Source organism: Nanorana parkeri, unplaced genomic scaffold (genome assembly GCF_000935625.1).
Source record: "Nanorana parkeri isolate BGI_ZX_2015 unplaced genomic scaffold, ASM93562v1 scaffold2691, whole genome shotgun sequence".
Classification (NCBI taxonomy): Eukaryota; Metazoa; Chordata; class Amphibia; order Anura; family Dicroglossidae; genus Nanorana; species Nanorana parkeri.
Window position 1 is genome coordinate 75,443 of NW_017308959.1, and position 22,146 is coordinate 97,588.

Genomic DNA, 22,146 nt, shown 5'->3' on the forward strand with positions numbered 1-22,146 from the left:
CAGATCGCACACCACCGCCGATCGCGCTGGCAGTGCCATTATTTTCTAATGGCACCCCAGTCGTGTCAGGCAGATTGCTGTGTTTTCCGAGCGGTATCACACGATCGCAGTTGAAAACACTGCGCGCTTATTCGCATGCAGATGGGGCAGCGGGGCTGGTTTTCATTTTTTCAATTTTTATTAAAGGAGAACTATGAGGTGAGTGCTTTTCACTCACCTCATAGTTCTAGCTGACCTGTGACAATGAGACTGTCACAGGTCGGCTCAGTAGATCGGGAGGTGAGCGAACACATACCGGCGTTCGCTCACCTCCCGATCCTGTCACGGCTCTCTGAGGGGCTGGATTCCCCGCTCCGCCAGCACTGACTGGCATAACGGACGGGGGAGGGGGCGGGTACAGCTGGCTCTGCATCTAGATAGGCAGAGCCAGCTGTCAGTCACCCAGCTGGGCGGATCCAGACATAATTGTCGGGATACGCTGCGGCATCTCGGTATACCGCGAGCTACAGCTCGCGGTATACTGAGCTTAGGGTGACGGGAGGACGCTAGTTTGTGTCCTCCCGTTGCCCTAAGGAGAACTATGGGAAAAAGCCTCCTTTTACCTTTGCAAAATGTTTTCATTTGTTTTATTGTATTTATTTACTTTATCGCCTTTTTATTTTTTAAATTTTTATTTAGTTACATTTTTAACTATTTTTTTTTTTTTAACTTAACTGTATCACACAGTGCTAGCTTTTGGAGGTGACAGGTTCTCTTTATCATCGGCGATCCACGCCCCCCGCTCTCGGCGCTCGTTTTAAAAAAAGTAAAGCCAGCCCTGCTACGGACAAGTAGCAGGGCTGGCTTTACTTTGTAAAACAGTGAGAAAACCACTTGCCCGGCGCCCGGAACTACATGTCCCGGGCGTCGGGCGATATGAATTCCACACCCCTGCTCCTGCTTGCTCGCTCTCAAAAAAACCCACAAAAATATGTACTTGGCTCAGACTGCAGGTTCCACAAATTCGGTAATGAACAGGACTTCCTGGCACAGGCCTTCATAGGAAAACGGCTTCTCGCTGCAGTCTCTGCTAAATCCTTTGTATTAGAGTGCGGCCCTCCCTTGGTCAGAGTGATGTCCTCTCGTCTTGTGAAGCCCCCTGAACCTTTTCAGCTACTGTCTTTTTATTGAAAGAAACTGGCCTCCCACTTGGAGGCGCCGCCCCTTTCACTTTTATGAAAGTGAAATACCATGCATTTCACTTTCCCACCTCCAGGTGGCAGCGTTGTATCATAAATTGCCATCAGTAGTCCAGATTTGATTTGACCTAGGTGTGACTGTTTACACAAGGCTTCCTGATATCACCATACCATTGTGATATGAATAATGGTGAAACAATACAGGGCAGTCACACCATTGTCCAAAACCAGTTTGGTTTGTTTAGAAGGCAAATCTATGGGTGTCTGAAAACATCCAATAAAATATTGTAAGACATTACGCCCTGGATTATTTCAGATACCACACAGATAAAAAGTGTACCCTAACCATTAATGACACTCATACCAAGCATTCATTCACAATGGATACAACAACCCCCCCAAGTTCCTCTACTAAAGAGGTATTTCAGTCTTTTGGCAAAGTTCATGAGAGAAGGTCCAGTCTTGTAGGCTTATTCTCCTCAGTTCTCGTGGTCTTACTCTACTCTTCATCCTGAAGCCACTTTCTCCATGGATCAAATCGGCGACAGCCTATGGAGTGGGAAACAGAGTGGGTTAACTGTTCCTTCCAACAACACAAAAACAGTAGACCCTGGCCCTCCCGCTACAATCTCTCCTTTAGCTGGCTTCTTGCCTCTCTCTCTCTCTGACTAATACTTTGCCACCTGTTTGTACCCATTTGTGGTCCTCCCAAAGAACATCAATAGGGAGGAGAGGAAATATACTGATATATTTCTCAGTGTCACATTACAATTTATCTTGGAAGGTTTGAGGTTATAGAGCCTATCTTTCCACTCTGACTGAGAAGTGTCAACTAACCAGTCAGAGTCCCAAACTTCTGTAATGGCCATTGTCGCAATTCTCCACACACTGTACAGTTTCCTATCACAGTCTTTATCATATCCATGGTTATGGGCAATCCTCTCTGCTGCGCCCATTCATATGTAGCTTTCTGCCCCAAATGTCCTGATTTGCTTGTTGGCCAAGTTCATCAAGACTGGATCAATTGGCACAACTGCAGTCACTTTGGCGATCTCATCTGCCACTCTATTGTAGTTTTCGAAGTCTGGAACTAGGGGCATATGTGCATCTACATGCCCCACTTTTATTGTACGTGAGTGGGCTTCTTTCCAGATATAGTCCCAGATTTCCTTGCCTCCCCACACTGCCTTTCCATGAATTAACCAGTCATTGGTCCTCCATGTGGGCATCCAAGTTGTCATTCCTTTAAAGACTGCCCAGCTGTCAGTGTAGATTGTGACATGGGAAGAGTAATCCTCCTGTAGCGTCATTACTATAGCTTTCAATTCTGCATACTGGCTGGAACCTCCAATTCCAGTCTCTTGTAGGACTGTGTCTGTACTTTGATTATAGGATGCTGCTGTCCACTGTCGCCCAGAGGAACTGACTATGGCAGAACCGTCAGTGAACCTTGCTGACTCTTTATCTTCTGACAGGCTCAAAATGCGGAGCCTCGTGAATGGGAAATTGCTGCAGCACAGGAATTTCTTCTTCTGGCTGGGTGCTAGTGAATGTGACAAGCCCTGCCAGTTGCTTTGAAATGTTTCTGACATCTCCTGCTGCAATACCCCCCTCTCTCCTGAAGGTACCACTTTCATTTCATCAAAGTCTGGTTCTGAGCTACAGTTACCCTAGTGGTTAGTCCATTATCTCTCATCCATCCTGCTATGGGCAATGCAGTATGGATGGTGACTGGCTCCTTTTCTGTAATGGTTTCTACATGTTGGAGTGCTGTGCAGGCTCCAAACAGGTACTTTTCCAAGGAACTATAGTTCCTCGGTGCCCCTGTCAGCTGTTTGGACCAAAATCCAATGGGTACAGCCTGCTGTCCTCATTTGGCTGCCACAGACTCCAAGATATGGTACAATCCTGCTCCACTACATCCAGCTGCAATGGTACACCTGGTCTCACGGGTCCCAGTCCCTGGAGCTGTATGATGGCTTCTTTAGCAGCAAGGAATGCGGTCTGCTGCTCGGTACCCCATGAAAACTCAGTCTTTTTCCTTGTCACGTTGTATATGGGCCTCAATATCAGTCCAAGATGTGGGATGAACGATCTCCAGAATCCCACGACTCCAATGAATTTCTGGGCTTACTTTTTGGTAGTAGGAGGTGACAATCCCTGAATAGTTTTCACAACTGTTTCTGGAATTTTCCTCTGTGGCCCAGTCCCAAGAATTTCACCTCCTGTAGCAGTTCCCTGAACTTTGTCTCTGTTTACAGCCCATCCTCTGTTCTCCACGTGCTGTATCAAAAGGTGCAGTGCTTCAGTTACATCCTCTTTTGGTTCCAGAGATCATGATGACACAGCAACTTTCAGATTCAGGGTGCTCAAATCTCGAGCAATCCAGTCCATGACTCGAGCAGTCCATGACAAATAGTTGGTGAATGAAGGTATCCAAAGGGCGAAGCAACCCCAAGAGTGCAAAAACCTATGCGGAGGAGTGATAAGACAAGACAAATTCATGGCCCCCCAAATCCCCCCCTGAAACCGGGAAAGTGCCGTTTAAATTTCCAAACCAAAAAGCATACAGCTAAAGGGTCAAAACATGAGTTATATATCCTCATAACCATCAGAGATAACACCTAGATAGGGCTCTATATCATTCTTCCTTGGCTCCAGCCCAGCCCCTAAGTCCTTTGAAAGGATCGTACAATAATAGGATCATAAAATCTCGTCAGTGCCACATAGTAACGAATCTAAATAATGCTTGGCTTGGGCCAAGGGGCAATGTAAGAGGATTTTAATAAATAGTTACAGGTAGGTATGGATAGTTAATCCTATCCACATATAAAATACATTTGTTCATAGAAATATAACTACCCACAGTCTCCCTCCCCCCGTAACATAGCATGGCAGGGGAAAGGTACAGTAAAATGGGGTCAGTGTAACTATGCCAATTGAGAGCAGTGAATTAAACCTGGATGACTATGTTCCGGTGAGCAGGGTACCAGAGAACTCTGCATACAGATGAAACCAGTCTAAATTATGCTGGTGTCAGTCCCACAAAAATAAAACTGTAGGAAACTCAGGTGTAGCTCCATTTAGAGCTTAATTACTAATTACCATCTTCTCTTCCCGTCCCTCCCCCAATAGGTGTTGCAAACTATTCCTTTTCAGTTGGAAGTAGCAGTCTTGGTTTGCTGTCATTGAAAAATCCATTTTATTTTTTTTTTCAGTTCAGAGAATCTGGCACAGTGTTGACCATGTACTTATTGTCAATTTTGTTAAGCACTGGCCACTGTATCAAGTAGTTGTCCTATTGTTTAGAACACTGATCTATCCTTACGACCCATAGAAAAAAAGAATGCTAATTTGCATGTTAATGTAAAACTTTTCATCTCCTATTAGATATTGAATGCTGCATACCATGTGGAGGTCACATTTAATTCCGGATCCACTGTCACCAGAATGGTGTGGGAGCAGATTGTACAGGTAAATGAAAGCTTGCAGAGCAGAGTGTGACTTTTACTGTAAATCAGCTTGATGCATGGATTTTTTAAACATTGTTTAAAACTATTGATTTATTGGGGCTATTGTATTTGCACATTTCTTTTTGGCAGCAATGTATTGTGATTTGTGCTTTACTGTTCCTCTTCAAATATGTATGTTTTAAGGGGGAATCTGTACTTTGAAAATATGGAGGTCACCATTGCTGAACACCACCTGAAAAATGTTGGTTGCCTCTGACTTCACTACATTAAACCCCGACCCAGAACCCGAATGTTAATCAGACCTCAGAATGAAGTCGGAACCCTGCAGTACCTGCCTGAATTAAGCACAGAACATTGTTTTAGGAATCTCCTGGCCCACCTTGGTCCAGTGAAGTGCCCAAACCTGTGTAAGTAAGGATCAGGAAAATTGACCATACTGCTAACCACCATGCTTGCTTGAAGAGACCGATGAGTCATACCAGGAGCTACCCACTCTATAGAGTGGAGGGCAGAGGAGGACCGAGAACCAACGAGAGAATGGAATGATCTTGAGAGGGTGTTCACCCAACACACTCTTGACGGGTTTCCTGCCTTATTGGCATGTCAGTGGCTGTTGCCCACCCCCCAGGTGGCTCGCAGAAGTGGTTAAAACAAGAACACAGCTTCTGCAACGATGGCTGTAAATGTACAAGTGAACAGCCGCCAGATCGTTTGTGCCATGCGGCCCCTCCGCTCTTAGAGCCAGGAGAAGAAGCTGGGTTAGCAGATGTCTGTTTCCTGAGCTTCTTTGGGGTCCCTAGGTGACATTAGGGGTGCTTGTTAGCCCCCTATGTGATAGCAATAAGGTCAGTGTAAAAAAAAAAGTGTTTAAAAATTAAAGTAACATAAGAAAATAAAGATTGCAAAAAAATAAAGTCCCCCCCCCACGTGCACACGCAAACACGCGTAGGTGCGCCTACGTGCGAAAACGACAACACATGTTACATATCGCCGCAAACGTCAGAGTGGGAGCAATAATTCTAATGCCGTCAATCACTTAACACTAAACTGAAAGTGTTTAAAGTGTTCCCTATGGGAAATTTTGGATATTGACGTTTTTGCGGCTTCACGGGCGAATGCAATTTTAAGGCTTGACATGTTTGGTATCTATTTTATCCGATTTGACCCCATCTTTCATATTTTACCAAAAAGTTGGGTATTATATTATGTTTCTGTGCAGTAAATTATCATTTAGTAATATTTTTTTCCTAAAAAAATATTGGTTTGATAAACATTTGTGCAAAATCCGTACGACATAAAAAATTGCAACTAACATTTTTTTTTTCTACAGGGCCTCTGGTTTCAGAACATATATAAGTGTTTGGGGGTTTAAAGCTGTTTTCTAGCCAAAAATTTATATTTTATCATGTGTGCTCAAAAAGTAAGAAAATAGTAATAGAATATGATCCGGCAAGCAAGTGGTTAATATTTATTTTGTGACTTTTTTAATCCTTGTATTTTAGGGCTGGTAATGATTTAAAATTTTTGTGTTCGATTCATCGAAAATCTTTTTAAATCGATTAATTTCGATTAATTATAAGCCATTATTATACATTCAAGGGAACTGTATAACTGGAAGACAAAAAGAAAGAGAAGGGCGCCCACCCTAGTGCAGATGGTTCTTTATTGTTTAAAAATAGTAAAATAGAGTGCAAAGGTATTCACAATGGTAGATTGATTAGAAGCATAAATGAGTAGTTTAAGGATACACCAATATGGACGGCACACAGGCTGATTGAAGTTTGTAAACTGATGTATCCTTGAACTACTCATTTATGCTTCTAATCGATCTACCATTGTGAATACATTTGCAAGTATTTTATATATCTGAAAATTCCTATAAAGACTTTTGAAAATAAAAATATGCTGTTCAATATGTGAACAATTCCCCATCATTTGACTCTTTTTTTTTAAAAACACTGCAAGTGTAGAAAATACCCGTTGATCTGCGGAAAATTCATTTGGGGGAATTTATCAAAACTGGAGCAGACAGAATATGGAGCAGTTGCCCATGGCAACCAGTCAGCTTCTCTTTAGCTCAGTTAATGAAAGATAGAAGCTGATTGGTTTCCATGGACAACTGCTCCAGATTCTGTCTGCTCCAGTTTTGATAAATTCCCCCATTGTGCTTCTAGTTCTGGTCTTCTGTCCCACACCACATGCATACACTGATTTTTCTTTCCCATTGGAACAATACCCGAGCCCTTCTTTCAAAGAGCTTGTCCACACATGGTGTGTAAGGAAAGGACTCTTGGGAGATATACTTCTGTGGGCATACTTATGGAACTGTGCTTCTGGCAGATGTATTTTACATGACTGTAAAGTATGCTGTGAACACTTTGAAAGACAGGAGGGTGTGAAGCTAAATTTGATGGGAAACCTCCAGTGCAGCAGTCGGGCAATAGAAGGTGCTCTTCTGCAAGGACATCTCAGAGTGAGGAGTGAACACTAAAAAGGGTTGTCGGAGCTTGCTCATTGGGAGCGTAAAACTGGGCTCAAATCTCCAGCACTTCTGACAGGAAACAGAAAATGCTCTTCTCTTTATATTGTACAGAATTTTAGGCTGTGCAAGTTGTCAATTGTTAAGGTAGAAAGCAAGGTATGTAAAAATCAGAATGCTTACCTATGTAATTTCCACAGATCATACAGCGCATTACATGGGTCAGCCCTCCTTCTATCACAACAGAGTGGAAGCGCAAAGTGGCTCAGGATGCAATTGAGAGCCTGAGTGCATCCAAGCTTGCTAAGAGTATCTGCAGTCAATTCTGCAAGCGCCTGAAAAGCTCTCATGAAGCATTTGCTGGTTCCCTCAAGCAGGTGGGTGTCTTTTTTATCAGTTGTACATTTTTCTTGTTTAAAGTTAGCATATGGACTATTTGTGCCTATTGACCTCTGATGTAAGCGTTCCTGTGGCTAACATATTTATAAATGATCTGCAGGTTAGAAAAATAAATTTGTATACAAGTTATGGTCTTCATACACCATATTCTAGCTGCATCTTGGCATCCTAATGAGTAGCTCCATTTTCTCTATGCTTTGTTTTTGTTTTATTGATCACTGCTATATTAGTAACGGGTTTCACCCACATTCTATGCTGAGGTATATTATGATTTAGGGATGCAAAAAGGACAGTCTTGTAATTCTGTCTTTATGAACCAACATTCTGCATTTTGAGTCTAGCTGTGTTCGTCTATGCTGTCTAGTGATTTCCCATGGACCTCTTTGCTGAAGTCTTTCTATTAAAACATGAGGCTTACAAAGGGACAGCATGGCATAAAGTTGTCTCATTTACCCTCTTTGCCTGATGGGAGCCATTCACAGTAGAGAATTAAGGGAGTCAGAGTTTTTTTTTGCAGACATAACAATCTGCTACACCTTTCCTTGTTTTTCCCCGGCAGATAGTACTTTCTGGTTTGGGCTGTTTGTTCATTGTCATGCTGCAGAATGAAGTTGGGACAAACCAGATGCTTACCTGATAGTAGTGCATGATAGATGAGGTTATGCCTATACTCGGCAGTGAGGGTACCATTTTTTTTTTTTTTTTTTTTTTTTACCACATCCCCAGCTTCATTTTTTAGAAAGGCATTTTTCACATTGCAGGAAAACACTACCATTCTTCACTGTTTCCTGAAAACCTTCACCCACATACTGTCTTTTGGCCCTTAGTTAGACAACCCTGCTTTAGGTTAATGCCAGATATTTCACATGTTGAATAATCTGTACAGAATAACTGCAGCCATTTTACTGTCCCCTGGTCCTTGTGTTTTGCATATAGGGGTGTTGTGTTGGCATTGTTTGTTTACATGTCGTGGCTTTATGGTTGCAGCTATATGAAGACCATTCTGATGAGACTTATCTGGACTGTGGATGGGTATACTATGGTTCCTGTGGTTTTGTCAATTTTGAACTGGTCCAGGAAGTTTAAAAAATCAAAGACAAAAAAAAAAAAAAACAGTTTGTTACATTGACGCTTTATGATGAAATAAATTACATATATTTCAAAAATATTGGGATTGCACTCATTCTGGTTTAATATTTATATATGCAATGTGACTGTGTTTCATGTTACACTCTGAATATGAGTGCAACATTAAACATGGCCTCAAAGGAAAAGTGGCCTTTAAGATTATATAGTCAACTATGTAGCTGTTCCAGCAAACTTACAATGGGAACAATTTTGTAGCAAGAAACAGACTCCTGTTCCGTAAAATGTAAATCCTAAGTTTAAAGTTAAAAAAAATTGGCTTCTGGCCAGAGAAGCCCCAAATTACTATAGGCTGTTTCTGATTCACACACTATACAGTGGGGCAAAAAAGTATTTAGTCAGCCACCAATTGTGCAAGTTCTCCCACTTAAAAAGAAAAGTGTGTGCCAGCCTTGTGAAGACGTACAGGACACTTTTGACCTCTGTCATTGCCAACAAAGGATATATAACAAAGTATTGAGATGACCTTTTGATATACCATATACTTATTTTCCACCATAATTTGCAAATTCGTTCCAAATCAGCCAATGTGATTTGTCTGGATTTGTTTTCTTATTTTGTCTCTCATAGTTGAGGTCTACCAATGATGCCAATTACAGGCCTCTCATCTTTTTAAGTGGGTGAACTTGCACAATTGGTGGCTGACTAAATACTTTTTTGCCCAACTGTACATGCGAATGCAGTATACATATTCGCCGATACTTTTTGTGCATTTTTTTTCTGGTGCGGTCAGTTATTCCTTCTTATGGCTGATACAGTAGTAAAGCAAGGATGAGGACAACAGCCCTAGAACATGCACCTTCAAAAAAACATGTAGTGCCTGATTAGATACTCAAAAGAATTGTTTAGAAAGACCTTCACATTACTTTTGATTTTGTCAATCTAAAGGTTAGATAGAAATTATACAATTCTGTTGTGATCTGTGTGGTCACCTTTATGCTGGCCATACACTTGGCAAGTTTGTGTCCATTTTGAAGCATTTCATGAGCTTACAGTTAATTTAAATGTCCAACAGCAATCCGCCCTGCATTTGATGATTTTTCATGTTTTGAGCATCCCAGCTATTAAAATTGTGCTAGAACTTGATCGAAAACGCCTTCACTGGCATTGCTTGATTCTTTGAAATCTGACATAATTGCTACAAGATATAGCTGGCATTCAACTAATTTCAATTCTTTTAGCTGGAAGTTGGCCACTCTGGCAGGCTGGAGAAAACAGAAGATCTTTGGTTAAAGGTTCGTAAAGAATATGCGCCACGTTTAGCCCGTCTGTCACTGGAGAGCAGATCTCTGCGGGATGTTTTGTTGCATGGTAAGAATCATTACTGGGGATATTTGGAAATACTGGCTTCATTTTTCAATTTAAAAGATATTTGAAAAAGGACTGACACATTGATATTTATTTTTTATTTCTTTGCTGAATTAAAATGCCTCTGGCATTTTTCTGCCATTTGGTAAGCCTTGAAAAAACTTTTAGAGTGGTCAGAATGTGCAAAACTCTTGGAAAACCGGAAACTACTTTCTGATCAAACTTGCAGATTAAGCCCACTGTCAGATAGCCATGTAACACAGCAGGCTGTTTCTTAGTGAATGCCTGAAAATGAGTTGCACCAGGACAGGAAGTGAGGGGAAATCTCTTCACAACATGGACACAGACTGCAATAAAATCGCTTTCTACCTTGTTCTACAAGTGTTACAAAAATTTGTTTTGGTTGCAGCCTCATTTTAGGACTCCTCCATACGATCCAGTAGAACCACATTCACTGTGTTACATGTCTTACCAAAACAGTTTGCAAGCTTTTTTTTTTTTTTAAACTCTTAATGCAAAGAAAATATACAGTTTCATGCAAACAAATTGGAAAATACATTAAAACAGTACATATAGAAAGCAAAGTACAAAGAACTGTTCTACAAATCAACTGACAAGTAAAAGGCAATTAAATAAATACATCTTACATGCTAGAATACAAATTGCATAAACTAGAGTAAAAACCGTAGATGCGAACAATGCATCACCACAAACCACCTCAATCTGAACCATTAGAACCTACAATATATATGCCCGACTCCATCCAAGTCCCCCAATGCTTGGCATGTTTCTTAGGGCAATTCCTATGTTGATATATCAATTTCTGAAATGAGACAATCTAATTTACCATCTGTATCCAGTGAGTGATCACAGGTACTCCGGGTTGCATCTACTTAAGAACTATGAGGGGAATTTATCAAAACTTGAGCAGAAAAAATCTGGAGCAGTTGCCCTTGGCAACCAATCAGCCTCTATTTTTCATTTTCAAAGCTTAACTGAACAGAGAAGCTGATTGGCTACTCTACGGGCAATTGCTCCAGATTCTGTCTGCTCCAGTTTTAATAAATTCCATCATATGAGTTTACTAGCCATAAATAAGGTTTAAGATCAGAATATCCTCTGATACCTCGTCCATTCCTCTTCATCCAACACTCCAAAAAACTGGTCTAGAGAGTATGGCTGGCAGTTTACCAATATTCAGAAACTCCAGGGCAATGCCACAATATGTGAAGAATATTTGCATTGGACTGATGGCACAGAGGACAAGTAGTTGTTGAAAGACATACCATTTTATATATCTCATCGGAGACAAATATGTTTGGCGTATAATAGAGTTGTATCATTTTATTGCTGGCTGGAGAGACTCTTAAATGAGAAGAGCATATATCTTCCCAGTTATCATCCGACATATTAATACTTAGCTTGTCTTAGCTCGATCTAACTGGTTGCAATCTCCCAATTCTCGTATGGAATAAATGAGCGTATAGCATGGAGATCAGGCCTTTTGGACATGTGATTTGAATCTATAAAAAGATACCCTAGGCCAGTGATGGCGAGCCTAGGTTCCGGTTACCGGGGCCCGCACATTCCAGGGTCTCACCTGGGGCACTCCGCGTCAGTCGCATTCAGTTTTTAAAGATGTCTGCTTCGAGTCGTGACGGCCATCTTTAAACCTGGCAGGTGCCCAGATCCTATTTCATATATTGCTAAACCGGCAATGTATGAATCACTTGCCGGCCGTTGTTATTAAATGTAGCTTCTTGAATGTAACAGGAGTTTATAAATGGCCAGCTAGCCCGCACACTCGTGCGCGCTGCACGCGCGGGAAACAACTTTTAAAACAGGTGCCGATGCCGGTTTTACATACAAGCAGTTCGGCAGCCCTGCAGAGGGAGATCCGCTCACAATTTCCCTCCGATCTCCTCTCTGGTGTCAGAATACAGGAAGAGATGTATATTGTATCACTTCCGCATTCTGCGGTCACTCTCCATTCTCCACTCTATTCCCTGATCACACTAAACCGATGAGTGGTAAAAGCTTTTAAAGCCTCACCTATGGCCAATTTGGGGTATGGTACTTTTTTTTTTGTGAGTTTTCAAGGGTGTGCGCAATTTTAAGGTACCCTCCTCGGAGCAGTTCAGAGGATTTTATTCACACCTGTTTACCGTTCCGAAGAAGGAGGGGATTCACCCCATCCTGGATCTCAATCCGATCAACACCTTCGTGCGTGTCCACAGGTTCTGGATGTAATCTATCTGATCCGTGGTGGTGTGTCTTCATCACGGGGATTTCATGTCCTCCATCGACATCAAGGATGCCTTCCTTCACATCCCCGTCTGTTCCTTCCATCAACGCTACCTTCGTTTTGCAGTGGGCGACGACCATTAACAGTTTGTCGCTCTACCCTTTGATCTGGCGTCGGCGCCTCGGGTTTTCACCAAGGTGCCAGCCCCGATCCTGGCATTGCTACGTTGCCGGGGAATCTCGGTTTTGGGGTACCTAGACGATCTTCTGCTGCAAGCAGAGTCACCCCTGCTGAAGTCACGCCCTTTGACGTAACGTACATAGGGTGGAGTAGAGGAGCTGAACGATTTGCACACAGTGTCTGTGGCTGCTTACCAAATACCTCAATTTTATCTATGATATGTGAGTAGTACTCCTTTTTTTTAATAAAGTCTAGTATCCTTTTAAAACCATCTGCACTACGAGTCTCCACTTTTTATTTTTTTTGATGCATGGGCCATTCGCATGAACTGTCTGCTTCCAATTCCTGAGACTGCAAGAGAGTCTGTACCTGAGAGGAGGTAATCACTGGGAGGTATTCGGCATCAGGTGCTTCCTCTACCTGTTTCGAATTAGAGGAACAGCGCATACAGACCCTGGTGGGTCTCTGCTAAAGGTGAGGTGCATTCCAGAAGATTTCTCTGTTGATGGTCACAGGAGACTAAGTTTATTCTACATCCAATGTTTTATCTTCTATTTACTTGGACTATTGAAGATCCAGGATCATGGACATTTTTTAACCATTTATTATTTTCACTGGAGTGCAAGTTACACACATGAGTTTTTCTTGTTGGTATTCTTTGCACATTGCATCACATTGATTCATAGTGAATACTTAGTGCATTTGATTTTTCATTATGGATATTTTGTAGCAATTACGTTTACACTAAGGTGCATGTTATATACATGCGTTTCTTTTTTGTTTTGCACTTTTTACACATTGTATCACATTACTCCAAGGTCAGTATCTACTATAAGGTCAGTATCTACTATATCTGACACTTTGCGGTCTCATTCACACAGCGCGGCTTTTACCATTCATTTCATACGCTATATCTGACCACACAGATTTCAGCTGCTGCTTAACTTGATTTAGAGTAGTGGCGCGAGGTTTCACATTATTCACATCCTTCTCTGGTGACGGACCTTGCTGTCACGGTGCGTGTGCTCATTGGAGTTCAGCTGGCTCCTGAACTTCCAGAAGTTGTCTGGTGCCATCCACTCGTCTGGAGTATCTGGGCCTGGTTTTGGACTCCACCCAGGCGAAGGTTTTCCTGCCCCTGGAGAAACTCCTAAAGTTTCACTCGCATGCGCGGTTGTTGCGATTGCGCCGGTGGTCGACGATCCGATCTAGCATGGGGGTTCTGGGTCTCATGGTGGCCTCCTTCGAGGCGGTACCTTACGTGCAGCACCACACACGGGTTCTTCAGGGGGACATCTTGTCGCAATGGAACAAGTCTCCCTTGTCCCTGGACAGGGCTCTTCGTGCATCGAGGGCCTCCCTGCCTTGGTGGCTTCGGTCTCCGCCTCTGGTGTTGGGCAAGTCCTTCCTTCCCCTCCGCTAGACAGTGGTCACCAAGGATGCCAGCCTTTGGGGCTGGGGGGGTCCTGGGCGTTTGGACGGCGCAGGGCTGTTGGCCGTCGGAGGAGTCCCGGCTCTCGATCAACGTGCTGGAGCTTCGGGCGATCCGTCTCTCCCTTTTGCACCGTCTCTGCCTTCGCTGGGGGACCCCGGATGTGGACCTCCTGGCATCTTGTCTCAATCGGCAGGTCGATCGGTTCACGGCCCGGGATCCTTGGGCGGACGCGTTTGACGCCCTGGTGGCTCCGTGGGACCGTTACGGTCTACTTTATGCGTTCCCTCCGTTTTACTTTTTTTCTGCGGCTTCTTCGCAGGATAGCGGCCAAAGGCATTCCCGTCATCCTCGTGGCTCCGGATTGGCCAAGAAGGGCATGGGACAAGGATGTGGTTTGGTTGGTAGCTGTGCCATACGTCTTCGCAGTCTCTGGCTTTGACGGCGTGGCTGTTGAAAGCCAGGTATTGAGGGACCACGGTCTCTTGGACGCAGTTATTTCCACGATGCTGAGAGCTCGTAAGGCCGTGTCCCGACGGATCTACCATTGCACGTGGAGGGCTTTATTTGCCTGGTGTGAGTCAGGTAGTTTTCCGCCTCGTGTGTTCTCTGTGAATAGGATTCTTGCCTTTTTTCAGCTTGGCGTGGATCAAGGTTTGACCTTGAGTACGATAAAGGGCCAGATCTCTGCCTTGACTATTCTTTTTCAGAAGCCCATCGCTTCCAGCGCCCTGGTTCGCACATACGTGCAGGGGGTTACACGTATTGCTCCGCATGTTCGGTCCCCGTTGCCGCCTTGGGATCTGAACTTGGCGTTTGCGGTTTTGCAGGAATCTCCTTTCGAACCTTTGCGTAAGATTCCTCTTCTTACTCTGTCTCCAAAGTTGGCCTTTTTGGTTGCGATCACCTCGTTCCGCAGGGTTTTTGGAGTTGGCGGCTCTCTTGCACTTCACCATCATGACAAGGTGGTTCTGCGTCCTCGGCTGTCCTTCAAACTTTCGCAACATGATTTCTCAGGCATATGCCATTAGGGGGCGTGAGCCTCCGTTTTCTGTGAAGGCCCATTCTACAAGGGCTATTGGGGCATCCTGGGCCTTTCGTCATGGTGCCTCGGTTTCTCAGGTTTGTAAGGCCGCTACTTGGTCTTCTGTTCACACCTTTGCCAAGTTTTATAAGGTGGTTGTTTTAGCATCCGCGAATGCTGGTTTGGGGTGCAAAGTGTTGCGGGTGGCCATTTGATGGGATAGTTTTTTCCGTTGGGTTTTTGTTTTGTTCTGCCCATCCCTCTTTTGGTACTGCGTCGCTACAGTACATGATCCTAGATCTGTTCCCTGTGTCCTTCAATGAGCGGAAGAGAAAATAGGATTTTGTACTCATCGTAAAATCCTTTTCTCTCCGTTCATTGAAGGACACAGGTCCCGCCCCTCTGTGTGGGTGTGTACTCCTAAGTGCTTGTTACTTACTGGAGACTTGTCAGCAGGTAGGGGGTTTGGCCACCGGCAGGGGCCGCCCCTAGGCTGTAATTGGTCTTTTTTATTTTTTGTGCCTCGCGTCCTTCTCCTGCAGGTGGCGATATAACCCTACAGCACACGATCCTAGATCTGTTCCCTGTGTCCTTCAATGAACGGGGAGAAAAGGATTTTACGGTGAGTACAAAATCCAATTTTTTTTCCACTTAACGTTATTATCTCATTCGGGGCTAAGAAATCCTCTGTGATAGCAAAGAGATGTGACAGGTCCTCTTTATGGAGACATTAGGGGTCTCCAAGACCCCTAATGTCACCTAGGGAGCCCTAAAGAAGCTGATGAAACAGAGATCTGAAGCTGGAGAGACACAAGAATGCGGAAGTGATGTAATCTACATCATTTCTGCATTCTGACAGCGGAGAGGGGGCGGAGGGAGATCGTGTACCGATCTCCCTCTGATCCTCTGTCACACTCTCACCGGGCACAGCGGAGCTCAAGGGGGAATTGTGCACCGATCGGCACCTTATACAAGCGATCCGCTGGCTCTATAGCCGGGGGATCGCTTATATGTAAACTGGCATCGCTGCCTGTTTTTAAATTTGGGCAGTTTCTTGCTCGTGTGTGGCCAACAGGACGTCATTTGACGGCCTGTTACATCCAGGAAGCTGCCGGCTGGGAGCCGGTTAATGATTGTGAAATGTGTGTGTTTTTTTGATGTGGGTGTTATATTGAGTATATAAATGTTTGAATATATGCGATTCCCCATTTTGCCTAAGGCAGTGATGCTGAATGTTTGTTTGGTTTTTTAAACCCCAGTGGCCAAACTAAAACGCACTACCAAACTTATTTTCAGTGTTGGCCCTTTCAGATGAACTGATTTTGCATTGCAGTTTGGGCATTCGGGTTGAAAACATGTTAGCCATCACTACCCTAGGCACTTCAAATCGAAGTTGCAGTTGGTCAAATGAACAGAAATGATCATCTGAGAATACATCGGATAAAACGTTTATATTCTTCCTCTGCCAATAGACAACATTCATTAGCTTACAAAGTTCGGGAAACATCGCATTATTCCAAATAGTGAGCTCACTTGGAGTATCAGTATATGCTAATAATTTCTTAACTCTCTGCCCCACACCTCTAGCCAAAACAAGAATTAGAGGGGATATCCTCGGTGACAAAGTAAGAGCCTTATTAAGCCTTAGTAATATAAGCCAGGTGAGCATCAACAGTAGATGGAATCTTTGGTAGACACCAGTGTTTTACATGTTGAAGCTGGTCAGCTAAATAATAAGGATGGAAATCCGGGAGCACCATACCCGCCTCCATTTTAGGTCTTTGTAAAGTGGATAACTTAAACTTCCGTCTGGTATTATGCCAAATAAAATATGAAAACCCTGAATCCACCTCTTTAAAAGACACCTTCACAAGCTTTACAGTTTCTTGTCATAATTTATGTGCAGTAACTGGTTTTTGTTAAGTCAAATACAGATTTACTGTATGTGTGTATATGCCTTCTTTATGCCTTCTTTATGCCTTCACTCCCAACACTGATTTTGCATGCACCCGTAAATCTGCCCACCATGAATGCACCCACAGTTTGCCACTGTGCTAAACCCCTGTTCTCAGCACTGCACCTTTTGTGATATTCCACTCACCACTGCCGCCACACTAATCCTGCCCTCCTCGGCCAAATGCCTCACCCGCTGCTTACATTCATCCCTTCCTGAAGACCTCTCATTCTGCTCACGTCCATTCCTGCCCGGCCGTCTTCCTCTTCCCACCTGGAAAGACACATCACCCACCTACTGACATTCATTTACCAACACTAATGATTATTACACTTTGATTATTAAACTATTTGTAATATCCCCAGCTTTGCTAGTTCTGTGTGTATGTGTATATATTTATATTTTATCATTTTTTTTGTTCTTTCTTTCAGGAAAACCAAAGCTGGGCCGTGAGCTAGGAAGGGGCCAGTATGGTGTGGTTTATCTATGCGACAGCTGGGGTGGGCACTTTCCTTGTGCTTTGAAATCTGTGGTACCTCCAGATGATAAACATTGGAATGATCTTGCTCTTGAATTTCACTACATGAGGTGACTACCAAAAGAAAGCTTGACTACCACTGTTCACTCCTATAATATGTTGACATTTAAGTCACAGGTTACCAAAAAAAATATAAGGAAGAAAAAAGCTTCTCATCACTCTAACTTCCCAACACTACTTTATCACTCAGCAGAACATGTAGTGGCAATTTGTTAGTGTATTTGCAGTTGTGTAAAAAGAAAGTACACACTCTTTGAACTATATGGCTTTAAGTATCAGGACATAATACAAATCATCTGGTCCTTAGCAGGTCTTTGAGGTTGAATTTACCCAATTCGGATGAACAACAACACATGACATATCACACAGTGTTATGTATTTTGCAAACATGAAGCCAAAATGGAGAAGCCATGTGGGGAAAAACAAAGTACACCTTTTGCTTCAATAGCTTGTAGAACCACCTTTAGCAGCAATAACTTGAAGTAATCATTTTCTGTATGAATTTACACCTTGTGGAGGAGTTCTGACCCACTCTTTACAATGTTGCTTTATTTCATTGTGGTTTGTGGGTATTTGTTTCTGCACAGCTCTCTTAAAGTCCCACCACAGCATTTCAATCGGGTTGATTGCATAAATGTGCATTTATATCACTATTGAAGTATGTTAAACTTGTTATACATATGATAACATCATAACTACCAAATACAATATAGGTTCCAAATGTCACCAAAGTCAGCGGCCATTTTGAATTTGAAAAAAAAAAAGATTAATTCATGAAATCATGTCCTGCTATTTATCTCTGTAACTACATTAACGTCTCATGTGCTATAACCGGCTCTGATGTGTGGCCACCTTTTATTGCTGCTTGCAGTTATATTTTTTTTATTATTATTCCGCCGCTTTTTTCAAATGTCTGTTACACGTGATCTGTAAGCCAAAAACTCATGAAACTTTGCACAATGGTACAGCCCTTTGCTCTGCAGAGCTGCTTATAATATAAAGGTCATAGGTCACATGATGCAGCAGCCATTTTGATTTTTGTGACGATTTTTTGAACTATTCACAAACTTGCATCTGCAGAACCGCTAAAGCTACAGATGTGCAACCTGCTCTGCTTTGTTATGCTTTGCTCTGTTGCCACATGTGTTCATTATAGCTCTATTGGTCACAGTATACTGAGACCGCCACAGCCGGGACGGATCCCGACATTACTGTCTGGATCCACTCAGCTGCGTGATTGACAGCTGGCTCTGCCTATCTAGATGCAGAGCCAACTGTACCCGTCCGTTCCGCCAGTCAGCGCTGGAGGATCGGACAGGGGAGTGGGGGTGGAATCCCTGCAGGGACCCGTGAGTGACAGCCACGGCTCTCTGCAGGGACAGGATCCAGAAGTGAGCGAGCGATGGTATGCGTTCGCTCACTTCCCGATCTATTGAGCCTACGTTTGAGCGTTTCATTGTCACCGAACTCCGTCCCACACCTTCAGGGAGTGTTTAAGGATTGGGCTGAGAGTAGTAGGGCGATCGGTCTGGGATAGCCATAGCAGGAACGTGAGGGGCAGGGGATGACAGTCCTCCATGTCCAAACACGCCCAAAGCGGGAGCTCGGCGTTGAGTGTAAGAGGGCTAGGGGGGCAATGGTGGCAGCGGTATAGTATGTGCAAAGATCAGGAACTGCCAGACCGCCACAAAGCTTGGGGCGATATAGCAGTTTTCGGTTGAGTCGGGGACGGGAGTTGCCCCAGATGAACGCGAGTATCCTGCGTTGGAGAATGCGGAAGATATGGCCAGGGATGGGAATCGGCAGGGTCCGAAACACGTAGAGCAACTTAGGCAGGAAGGTCATCTTCACTGCATGGATCCTCCCTATCCATGAGATGGGAAATCTCTGCCAGGAGACCAGTAAATTAGTGAGAGATTTCAGAAGGGGGGGGATGTTGGCGTCGTATAGAGTGTCATAGGTCGGGGTCAGGCGAATGCCCAAGTATTTTAGAGATGGAGTCCAGGTAAACGGGAAGGAGAGCTTGAGTGTGGCTAGTGTTGCGGGCGTCAAGGAGACATTAAGAGCTTGGGATTTGGATTGGTTGACCTTTAGGTCCGAGATGAGTGCGAAGTCTGAGAGTGCCTTAAAGAGATTCGGGAGGGAGAGGAAGGGATTAGTCAGAGACAGGAGGACATCATCAGCGAAGAGGGATATTTTGTGGTGAGTTCCCGCCACCTCAAGGCCCTGAATATCAGGGTTGGTTCTAATGTATTCTGCCAATGGCTCAAGGGCGAGGGCAAAAAGGATGGGCGATAGGGGACAACCTTGGCGGGTGCCGCGCGCTATCGGGAACAGGGATGATTCAAAGCCACAGTACTTAAGCTTGGCCTGGGGTGAGGCATAGAGGGCCGCGACCCAGGAGATAAAGTGGGAACCAAAGCCCCAGTGACGGAGAACCTCAAAGAGGTACGGCCAAGAGAGCATGTCGAAGGCCTTGGAAATATCCAAGGTCAGCAACATCATCTCCCTGGAGCGTAATTTGGCTAAATGCATCAAGTGTAGGGCTTGTCGGACCCCGTCTCCGGCCTGTCTGGATGGCATGAAACCCACTTGATCTTTTTTGATTAGGGACCCTAAAAATTGGTTAAGACGGGAAGTGAGAATTTTAGAGAGGATTTTAACATCCACATTTATTAAGGAAATGGGGCCGTAGTTGGTCCAGGAGTGGGGATCTATCTGGCTTGGGTATCATCACAACATTCGCTGTGAGCATGTGTGGGGATATGGAGTGGCCCTTCAGGAGACCATTAAAGAGGGAGGCCAAGTGGGGGGATAAATCTTCTGACAGTTTTTTATAGAAAAGGGTGGGGAATCCGTCCGGTCCCGGAAGTTTCCCCGTTTTGAAGGCCTTAATGGCCTGTTGGACTTCAATGGCAGATTCCATGAGGTCCCTACCTGTTTGTGGGATATCTGGGAGGGTAATTCGGGAGAGAAATTCACGGATAGTATCGAGGGAGGAGGCGGAGGGAGTTGAGTAAATCTTGGAGAGATGATGGCGAAATTCAGATAAGATTTTTGTGGGGTCACTGGTGCGGGTGGTCAGTCTGGTGCGGAGGGAGATTGGGGTCGGGACACTATCAAGCGTCCGCAGGCGCTTGGCTAGCATAGAGTCGGGTCTGTTGCCTTTCGCATAGAATTTCTGTTTCGTCCAGCGTAGGGAGCGTTCGGCCTTGTCCGTGAGGCAAAGGTCAAGTGCAGCCCGCGTCGACGCTAGTAATGTACGGTTAGCGGTTGTGGGATCGGACTTAAAGGCCCTCGACCTCTGGTCCAATTCTGTATCGAGACTTTGAATGCGCTGGTTGCGATCCCGCTTCCGTTTAGACGCTATTTGAATCAGGTGACCACGTATGACCGACTTATAGGCTTCCCATACGGTCGATTCAGAGGGGACCGATCCCTCGTTAAGCTGAAAGTAGTCAAGGGTACGCATGCGGACTTCCGCGAGTATGTCGGATAGCGAGAACAGCGATTCATTTAAGGACCAAGAGGGCGAGGGGGGCGTGCTTAGGACGGAGGAGCATACTATGAGCACTGCATCATGATCCGACCAGGGTATAGGGAGGATGTGAGAGGAGGAGGCTAGAGAGAGGGAGCGCCGCTGGAGAAAGGCATGGTCAATACGGGAGTGGGAACGATGGGGGTTGGAGTAAAAAGTGTAGTCTCTCCCTATGGGGTGGTGATCACGCCACACATCCACTAGGTTATGTTGGAGAAGCAATTGTTGGAAGCATTGGCTGTGGGGGGCTTGCGTCATGGGACCTGGGGGGTATTTATCTAGTTGAGCATGTAGAATCAGATTGGAGTCCCCACATAGGAAGAGGGTACCCTGCGCATGCGCTACAAGCAAAGAGCAAAGGTGAGTGAGAAAAGGAATTGGGTTGGAATTAGGCGCATAATAGGTGAGAACCGTGATGTCAGTATCATTCAGTCTGCCCGTCAAGAGAAGGTATCGCCCCTCCGGGTCTGCTATCTGCTTAGTGCAAACAAAATTCGCAGTTTTACGGAAAGCTATGAGGACACCGCAGGTTTTCGTGGAGGCATTGGCTTGATATACGGATGGGAAGAAAGCATCAAAATACTTGGGAGCACTGGAGGACGAGAAATGCGTTTCTTGAAAGCATGCCATGTCGATGTGACGGCTGCGTAGGTAGCGAAAGGCTTTCGTCCGTTTCTGAGGTGAGTTGAGGCCTTGCACATTCAGGGAGAGCCAGCGGAGCGGCATTGTGCCTTTTGGGACCGGTGGCCTAAATGGGGGCTCTGTACTTCAGGGAAATGAGGGTGGGAAGGGGGAGGGGGGGGGGGTTTGACAACAAGACACACGCGGGAAAGAGGGATCAGGGAGAAGGGCGGGTGGGGACGGGAGGGAGGAGAAGGAGAGGAGGAAAGGAAGGGATGAGGAGGTATGAGGGCGCAGTGGAGAGGAAGGGGGAATGCTAGTTAGTGTACCAGCCGGTACACTATACAAGGGTTCAAGGCCGGAGACTACCGGTACAGAGAACCAGGAAGGAGGCACAGGGAACCACCCGGGCAGGGAATTCCCTAATCAGGAGCTAGATGGGCACCATACAGAAAATATGATAAGGAGGAGGGGGAAAGAAGGATAGGACATTGGTCGACAGCTCGGCCCTCCCCAAGTTCAAACAAGGCAGGAAGACCGAGGTAACAAGCAAGTGCCTGGGGCGGTGGGGACAGTAATGCATACAACAACAGCTTAGAGCACACCACGGAATGGATACCGGGAGAGGGAG

General features: G+C 44.7%; 1 protein-coding gene across 1 annotated transcript in view; it reads left to right on the forward strand.

Moving 5' to 3' along the window:
• DSTYK (dual serine/threonine and tyrosine protein kinase) overlaps positions 1 to 22,146 on the forward strand; it is a gene marked incomplete at its 3' end in the record, with an annotated part of 86,847 nt that overhangs the window by 46,048 nt on the left and 18,653 nt on the right. The window contains exons 7-10 of the mRNA XM_018574038.1: positions 4,569 to 4,652; positions 7,331 to 7,507; positions 9,857 to 9,986; positions 17,250 to 17,406. Of these exons, the coding sequence (XP_018429540.1) occupies positions 4,569 to 4,652; positions 7,331 to 7,507; positions 9,857 to 9,986; positions 17,250 to 17,406 (548 nt within the window). The remainder of the gene's footprint in view (positions 1 to 4,568; positions 4,653 to 7,330; positions 7,508 to 9,856; positions 9,987 to 17,249; positions 17,407 to 22,146) is intronic.